Source organism: Oncorhynchus masou, unplaced genomic scaffold (assembly GCF_036934945.1).
Source record: "Oncorhynchus masou masou isolate Uvic2021 unplaced genomic scaffold, UVic_Omas_1.1 unplaced_scaffold_1288, whole genome shotgun sequence".
In the NCBI taxonomy this organism is placed as follows: domain Eukaryota; kingdom Metazoa; phylum Chordata; class Actinopteri; order Salmoniformes; family Salmonidae; genus Oncorhynchus; species Oncorhynchus masou.
Window position 1 is genome coordinate 82,668 of NW_027002724.1, and position 9,213 is coordinate 91,880.

General features: G+C 44.0%; 1 protein-coding gene across 1 annotated transcript in view; it reads left to right on the forward strand.

Moving 5' to 3' along the window:
- Nucleotides 1-1,693: 1,693 nt before the first annotated feature.
- Nucleotides 1,694-9,213, forward strand: part of qrfprb (pyroglutamylated RFamide peptide receptor b) — a 13,818-nt gene continuing 6,298 nt past the window's right edge. Inside the window, exons 1-3 of the mRNA XM_064958568.1 lie at nt 1,694-2,051; nt 3,061-3,219; nt 5,952-6,013. Of these exons, the coding sequence (XP_064814640.1) occupies nt 1,694-2,051; nt 3,061-3,219; nt 5,952-6,013 (579 nt within the window). The remainder of the gene's footprint in view (nt 2,052-3,060; nt 3,220-5,951; nt 6,014-9,213) is intronic.

The following is a 9,213-nucleotide window of genomic DNA, read 5'->3' on the forward strand; positions in this document are numbered from 1 at the left end:
TCTCAACACAGCCTCTCACTTAGGGTCCAATGTTTCCCATGTTGCTAGGAGACTCAGCTCCCAACACAGCCTCTCACTTAGGGTCCAATGTTTCCCATGTTGCTAGGAGACTCAGCTCCCAACACAGCCTCTCACTTAGGGTCCAATGTTTCCCATGTTGCTAGGAGACTCAGCTCCCAACACAGCCTCTCACTTAGGGTCCAATGTTTCCCATGTTGCTTGGAGACTCAGCTCCCAACACAGCCTCTCACTTAGGGTCCAATGTTTCCCATGTTGCTTGGAGACTCAGCTCCCAACACAGCCTCTCACTTAGGGTCCAATGTTTCCCATGTTGCTAGGAGACTCAGCTCCCAACACAGCCTCTCACTTAGGGTCCAATGTTTCCCATGTTGCTAGGAGACTCAGCTCCCAACACAGCCTCTCACTTAGGGTCCAATGTTTCCCATGTTGCTAGGAGACTCAGCTCTCAACACAGCCTCTCACTTAGGGTCCAATGCTTCCCATGTTGCTAGGAGACTCAGCTCCCAACACAGCCTCTCACTTAGGGTCCAATGTTTCCCATGTTGCTAGGAGACTCAGCTCCCAACACAGCCTCTCACTTAGGGTCCAATGCTTCCCATGTTGCTAGGATACTCAGCTCTCAACACAGCCTCTCACTTAGGGTCCAATGTTTCCCATGTTGCTAGGAGACTCAGCTCCCAACACAGCCTCTCACTTAGGGTCCAATGTTTCCCATGTTGCTTGGAGACTCAACTCCCAACACAGCCTCTCACTTAGGGTCCAATGTTTCCCATGTTGCTAGGAGACTCAGCTCTCAACACAGCCTCTCACTTAGGGTCCAATGTTTCCCATGTTGCTAGGAGACTCAACACAATATAGAAAAATCATCCATAATAAACAATGGGTAACTTGCACCCAATTACATAAATCCATATATATGTTGAGTCCAAGTGTAATGTTCATGCAGGCTGTACTTGAAAAGTACTATATATACACAAAACATTTGATTGAAAGACGGGACCCTTGTCAGAATCCCCATAACAGTTCTGAGATAGGACTGTATAATAGAATCACAGACATCTGTTTGCAAAGGAAGTGTGTTGTTGTCGAACAGCGCATCTCCGAAGAGCACTGTGCACAAAAACATATTACTATGTAACTAACTGGAGTAGATGCAATGATAGACAAGTTGATTGACTCCTCCTCTATATGAGTTCAGGAAATTGAACACAAAGATCAAAACCAGGAATGACATTTTCATGAGACCTCAATCTTGTATAGGCTATGATGAAAAGCACAAAATCACACAAACAAAAAATATTAATTTGTTTCCATAAAGCTGTGTGTGTGTGTGTGTGTTCCTTCTGTCTTTTGAGGACTGGAATGACAGCTAATTGGATGTTCCACCCCTTGACGGACAGAGGTTATAAGCCCACAGCAACAACAGCAGACTAACAACGTGCGGTATAGGCTAGAAGTGTCACTCAGACACGTTCCTCTTGCCTCTGGACACGGGAGAAATGCACTATCTAGCCGCCGCACAGTGGAAATATGTTTTTTTGGAGGAGCGCACCAGTGCGCACTGCTTGGAGTAGCCTAATCAGCCACACGTGTATAACACACACGTTTCGGGCGGGAAAATACACCTGTCTGTAGTGGCTGTGCTACTGGAATTTACATAAAATCCTAGAAAATGACAACGGCAACAGAAATGGGGTCCACGAAAATAACACCCGAGGTTCTGCAAGAGATGCTACAACATTACAATTTAACGCGACAAGAGTTCATCGAGTCTTACAACATACAGCCGCTTGTCTACGTCCCCGAGTTGCCGTTGGGCGCTAAAACGACTTTCGTCATCATGTATGCTGTCATATTCCTCCTGGCTTTGGTTGGGAACAGTTTGGTTGTCTACATAGTGGTGCGTAAAAGAGCAATACAGACCTCCACTAATATCTTCATCTGTTCTCTGGCGGTGAGCGATCTTCTTATCACATTCTTCTGTATCCCGTTCACCTTGTTGCAGAACATCTCGTCGGAATGGCTCGGAGGTGAGTTCCTCTGTTCCATGATTCCATCAACAGCTGTCAGCTCTGCACGGAATGTCTACTGGTTGAATTAACATGATTTCCGCGTCGTTTCAATGAAATTTCATTGTATTAAAGTGGAATTAGACGTTGAATTGATGTATGTGCCCAGTGGGGTGCCTACTGTCATTGATAGTTTGAATAAACTTTAGAAGCCTATATGTAATCGTTGTTGTTGTTTTCATCCTAAAATTAATATAGATATGCATTCAATTTGGCAGTAGTTTAAGAATATTATAATCTGAGCCTTGACACTCATTGATTTATGAACGGGTTGTGTTTGCAGAGCGTTTTTTTTAAATATAATTTCAAGAGAATCTCAGTGTATTATTGCCATCTGGTGCCTTCTACAGTTTAATGAAATGGATGGATGTGGGTCACTCAACCCATCAGTCAAAATGTTGACGTTAAAAACCAACCAACATGGGAGGTGATAGGCTACAGAGCAGTGCCTTACAGTGTATTTTATTTCCATAGTTGTAGTCTAAGTAAAGCGTTTTTAATCGATGTTCTGGTTTTGCCGGACATTAGGGTTTATAGGTGGCTTGAGAGTTATTTCACCTTTTCATTATTTCACACAAGATTTAGAGCAATATCACATTCCTTTTGTCATAAAGGTTATTCTGAGAACTGTCACAAAATAGACTATTTTGTTTGAATGGGTGAGGATCCTTCTCGGGACTATACATCGAAGCCAGGGGATTTAGGAGTGAGGGTTACCAACACACGAATTTCCCCATGCAGTTATATAACGAGAGCCATACCGGCTGCAGTACACCGGCAGCTCAATTATGATATATTGTCCAATTCTTGACAAAAGAGCTGATTTGATTGGTCAAAATACCAATTAGTGAGAAAAGATCGGAATTGGTCTGTGTAACCGCAGCCAATGAGAGAACGTAAGGAGAAACTTCCGCTTGTTCCATGTACAGTGTGTTTTTTGAGTGACACTTCTAACCCCTTCTCTTCATAGGTGTTCTCATCTGCAAGACGATTCCTTTTGTTCAGACTATGGCCATAGTGACGGGGATTCTCACAATGACCTGCATCGCCGTGGAGAGGTACCAGGGAATTGTCTACCCCTTGAAAATGAGGAGGCAGTACACTCCGAAAAGAGCATACAAGATGCTAGGTATGCTTCTAAAAATAAACACTCCTTCTGCTTTTGTGTTGATGGTGTATGTCAGTGAGAACAGAGAAGGAAGGGTGGGGAAGAGGAGAAATGAGTGAGGAGAGTGGGAGAACAGGAGAGAGTGGGAGAAGAGGAGAGAGGAGAGTAGGAGAGAGGAGAGGAGAGTGGGCGAAGAGGAGAGAGGAGAGGAGAGTGGGAGAAGAGGAGAGAGGAGAAGAGGAGAGAGGAGAGAGGAGAGTGGGAGAAGAGGAGTGAGGAGAGGAGAGTGGGAGAAGAGGAGAGAGGAGAGGAGAGTGGGAGAAGAGGAGAGAGGAGAGGAGAGTGGGAGAAGAGGAGAGGAGAGAGGAGAGGAGAGTGGGAGAAGAGGAGAGAGGAGAGGAGAGTGGGAGAAGAGGAGAGAGGAGAGGAGAGTGGGAGAAGAGGAGAGAGGAGAGGAGAGTGGGAGAAGAGGAGAGAGGAGAGTGGGAGAAGAGGAGAGAGGAGAGGAGAGTGGGAGAAGAGGAGAGAGGAGAGGAGAGTGGGAGAAGAGGAGAGAGGAGAGGAGAGTGGGAGAAGAGGAGAGAGGAGAGTGGGAGAAGAGGAGAGAGGAGAGGAGAGTGGGAGAAGAGGAGAGAGGAGAGTAGGAGAGAGGAGAGGAGAGTGGGCGAAGAGGAGAGAGGAGAAAGGAGAATGGGAGAAGAGGAGAGTGGGAGAAGAGGAGAGTGGGAGAAGAGGAGAGAGGAGAAAGGAGAATGGGAGAAGAGGAGAGAGGAGAATGGGAGAAGAGGAGAGTGGGAGAAGAGGAGAGTGGGAGAAGAGGAGAGAGGAGAGTGGGAGAAGAGGAGAGTGGGAGAAGAGGAGAGTGGGAGAAGAGGAGAGAGGAGAGGAGAGTAGGAGAGAGGAGAGGAGAGTGGGAGAAGAGGAGAGTGGGAGAAGAGGAGAGTGGGAGAAGAGGAGAGTGTGAGAAGAGGAGAGTAGGAGAGAGGAGAGGAGAGTGGGAGAAGAGGAGAGTGGGAGAAGAGGAGAGAGGAGAGTGGGAGAAGAGGAGAGTGGGAGAAGAGGAGAGAGGAGAGTGGCAGAAGAGGAGGAGAGGACTAAAGGTCACTAAGTACAGACGTTGTGAGAGGATAGTAATGAAAGATGATAAAAGTTGGAGATTTTTTTTAAATTGAATTGGATAGTAGCCTATGAGAGTTCTTCAGTTATGGTTGAATTTCTTTCATAATATAAAAAAAAAGTAGAGTATGGTGTGTAGATAAGTGGGGAAAAACTCATAAAGCTCTGAGGCACTGACAACACAAAGATAAAAAAAATAGCTTAGGTGGCTTATGGTAGTGAAATTAACATTAATAAATTCTCTGGCAACAGCTTTGGTGTACATTTCTGCAGTCAGCATGCCAATGACATGCTCCTCAACTTGATACATCTGTGGCATTGTGTTGTGTGACAAAACTCCACATTTTAGCTTGGCCTTTTATTATCCTCAGCACAAGGTGCACCTGTGTAATGATCAAGCTTTTTAATCAGCTTCTTGATATGCCACATCTTTCAGGTGGATGGATTATCTTGGTAAAGGAGAAATGCTAACTAACAGGGATGTAAACAAATGTGTACACAATTTGAGAGAAATTCCCTTTTCGTGTGTATGGAACATTGCTGGGATCTTTGTTTGTATTTTTGTTCAGTGTGTATAGGAGATAGGGTGCCATTTGGTACGAGACCTAACTCTAACCAAACACTATGGCATGATGCTGGACTTGTGTGTTGAATTCACATGTTAAACATACAGGATAGGAACATTCTATTCCAGCTACCCAACGAACATTCTATTCCAGCTACCCAATAGATATACAGGATAGGAACATTCTATTCCAGCTACCCAATAGATATACAGGATAGGAACATTCTATGCCAGCTGCCCAATAGAAATACAGGATAGGACCATTCTATTCCAGCTGCCCAATAGATATACAGGATAGGAACATTCTATTCCAGCTACCCAATAGATATACAGGATAGGAACATTCTATTCCAGCTGCCCAATAGATATACAGGATAGGAACATTCTATGCCAGCTGCCCAATAGATATACAGGATAGGAACATTCTATTCCAGCTACCCAATAGATATACAGGATAGGAACATTCTATTCCAGCTGCCCAATAGATATACAGGATAGGAACATTCTATTCCAGCTACCCAATAGATATACAGGATAGGAACATTCTATTCCAGCTGCCCAATAGATATACAGGATAGGAACATTCTATTCCAGCTACCCAATAGATATACAGGATAGGAACATTCTATTCCAGCTACCCAATAGATATACAGGATAGGAACATTCTATGCCAGTTGGCCAATCGATATACAGGATAGGAACATTCTATTCCAGCTACCCAATAGATATACAGGATAGGAACATTCTATTCCAGCTGCCCAATAGATATACAGGATAGGAACATTCTATTCTAGCTACCCAATAGATATACAGGATAGGAATATTCTATTCCAGCTACCCAATAGAAATACAGGATAGCGTATTGCAACAAACTCATTGTAATACACAGCTAAAATCTATTAATTAAAAATATGATAATTGTAAAATTTTACACACACTTGAAGGTACAAATGTGAAAAATTGGTGGATACAGTGTTTTGGAAAGAAACTCTTCATATGCGTACAGTATATGATGTATTACTTGTGGTATTGTGAGGAAGTCATTGTATTGAGACATGTTTTCTTTGTGCAGGACTTGTATGGAGTGCATCAGTGGTTGTGGGATCCCCAATGCTGTTCGTACAGCAACTAGAGGTGTGTCAAGCCCCTCCCATCACAGCTACTGTAGCTTCAAATCAAATCCAAAACGCTTACAGTAAACATCCTGGCACCAAAGAAGCGGACCTGACCTAACTTAACCTGACCTAACTTGACCTGACCTAACTTAACCTGACCTAACTTAACCTGACCTGACCTAACTTAACCTGACCTGACCTAACTTAACCTGACCTAACTTAACCTGACCTAACTTAACCTGACCTGACCTAACTTAACCTGACCTGACTTAACCTGACCTGACTTAACTTAACCTGACCTGACCTGACCTAACTTAACCTGACCTAACTTAACTTAACCTGACCTAACTTAACCTGACCTAACTTAACCTGACCTAACCTAACCTGACCTAACTTAACCTGACCTGACCTAACTTAACCTGACCTGACTTAACCTGACCTGACCTAACCTAACTTAACCTGACCTAACTTAACCTGACCTAACTTGACCTGACCTAACTTGACCTGACCTAACCTAACGTGACCTGACCTAACTTAACCTGACCAGACCTAACTTAACCTGACCTGACTTGACCTGACCTGACCTAACCTAACTTAACCTGACCTAACTTAACCTGACCTAACCTAACCTGACCTAACTTAACTTAACCTGACCTGACCTAACTTAACCTGACCTGACTTGACCTGACCTGACCTAACCTAACTTAACCTGACCTAACTTAACTTGACCTAACTTAACCTGACCTAACTTAACCTGACCTAACTTGACCTGACCTAACTGGACCTGACCTAACCTAACGTGACCTGACCTAACTTAACCTGACCTGACCTAACTTAACCTGACCTGACTTGACCTAACCAATCTTGACCTAACCTGACCTGACCTGACCTAACCTAACTTGACCTAAGCTAACTTGACCTGACCTAACTTAACCTGACCTGACTTGACCTAACCTGACCTGACCTAACCTAACTTGACCTGACCTAAGCTAACTTGACCTGACCTGACTTAACCTGACCTAACTTAACCTGACCTGACCTAAGCTGACCTAATTTAACCTTACCTGACCTACCTTAACCTGACCTTACTTAACCTGACCTAACTTAACCTGACCTCACCTGGCCTAACTTAATCTGACCTGACCTAATTTAACCTGACCTAACTTAATTTGACCTGACCTAATTTAACCTGACCTAATTTAACCTGACCTAACTTGACCTGACCTAACTTGACCTGACCTACCTTGACCTAACTTGACCTGACCTAACTTGACCTGACCTAACTTAACCTGACCTAACTTAACCTGACTTGACCTAACTTTACCTGACCTAACTTAACCTGACCTAACTTTACCTGACCTAACTTTACCTGACCTAACTTTACCTGACCTAACCTGACCTGCCTTAACCTGACCTGACTTAACCTGAGCTGACTTAACCTGACCTGACCTAACTTAACCTGACCTACTTTAACTTGACCTGACCTTACTTAACCTGACCTAACTTAACCTGAACTGATCTAACTTAACCTGACCTGACTTGACCTAACCAATCTTGACCTAACCTAACCTGACCTAACCTAACTTGACCTGACCTAACTTAACCTGACCTAACTTAACCTGACCTAACTTAACCTGACCTGACCTAACTTAACCTGACCTGACCTAACTTAACCTGACCTGACTTGACCTAACCAATCTTGACCTAACCTAACCTGACCTGACCTGACCTAACCTAACTTGACCTGACCTAAGCTAACTTGACCTGACCTGACTTAACCTGACCTGACCTAAGCTGACCTAATTTAACCTTAACTGACCTACCTTAACCTGACCTTACTTAACCTGACCTAACTTAACCTGACCTCACCTGGCCTAACTTAATCTGACCTGACCTAATTTAACCTGACCTAACTTGAACCTGACCTACCTTGACCTAACTTGACCTGACCTAACTTGACCTAACTTGACCTGACCTCACCTGACCTAACTTAATCTGACCTGACCTAATTTAACCTGACCTACCTTGACCTGACCTAACTTAACCTGACCTGACCTAACTTAACTTGACCTGACCTAACTTAACCTGACGGAACCTGACCTGACCTCACCTGACCTAACTTAATCTGACCTGACCTAATTTAACCTGACCTAATTTAACTTGACCTGACCTGACCTAACTTGACCTGACCTGACCTAACTTGACCTGACCTAACTTGACCTGACCTAACTTGACCTGACTTAACCTGACCTGACCTCACCTGACCTAACTTAATCTGACCTGACCTACCTTGACCTGACCTAATTTAACTTAACCTGACCTAACTTAACTTGACCTAATTTAACCTGACCTACCTTGACCTGACCTACCTTGACCTGACCTACCTTGACCTGACCTACCTTGACCTGACCTAACTTGACCTGACCTAATTTAACCGTACCTGACCTAACTTAACCTGACCTGACCTTACTTAACCTGACCTAACTTAACCTGAACTGATCTAACCTAACCTGACCTGACTTAACTTAACCTGACCTAACTTAACCTGAACTGATCTAACCTAACCTAACTTGACCTGACGGAACCTGACCTGACCTCACCTGACCTAACTTAATCTGACCTGACCTAATTTCACCTGACCTAACTTGACCTGACCTAACTTGACCTGACTTAACCTGACCTGACCTCACCTAACTTAATCTGACCTGATCTAACTTGACCTGACCTAACTTGACCTGACCTAACTTGACCTGACCTCACCTGACCTAACTTAATCTGACCTGACCTAACTTAACCTGACCTAACTTAACTTAACCTGACCTAATTTACCCTGACCTAACTTGACCTGACCTACCTTGACCTGACCTACCTTGACCTGACCTACCTTGACCTGGCCTAACTTGACCTGGCCTAACTTAACCTGACCTGACTTAACCTGACCTAACTTAACTTGACCTAACTTGACCTGACTTGACCTGACTTAACCTGACCTGACTTGACCTGACCTAACTTGACCTGACCTAACTTGACCTAACTTGACCTAACCTGACCTGACCTAACCTAACTTAACCTGACCTCACCTGACTTGACCTAACTTCATCTGACCTGACCTAACTTAACCTGACCTGATCTAACTTCTAACTTGACCTAACTTGACCTGACCTAACTTAACCTGACCTACCTTAACCTAACTTAACCTGACCTAACTAATCTGACCTA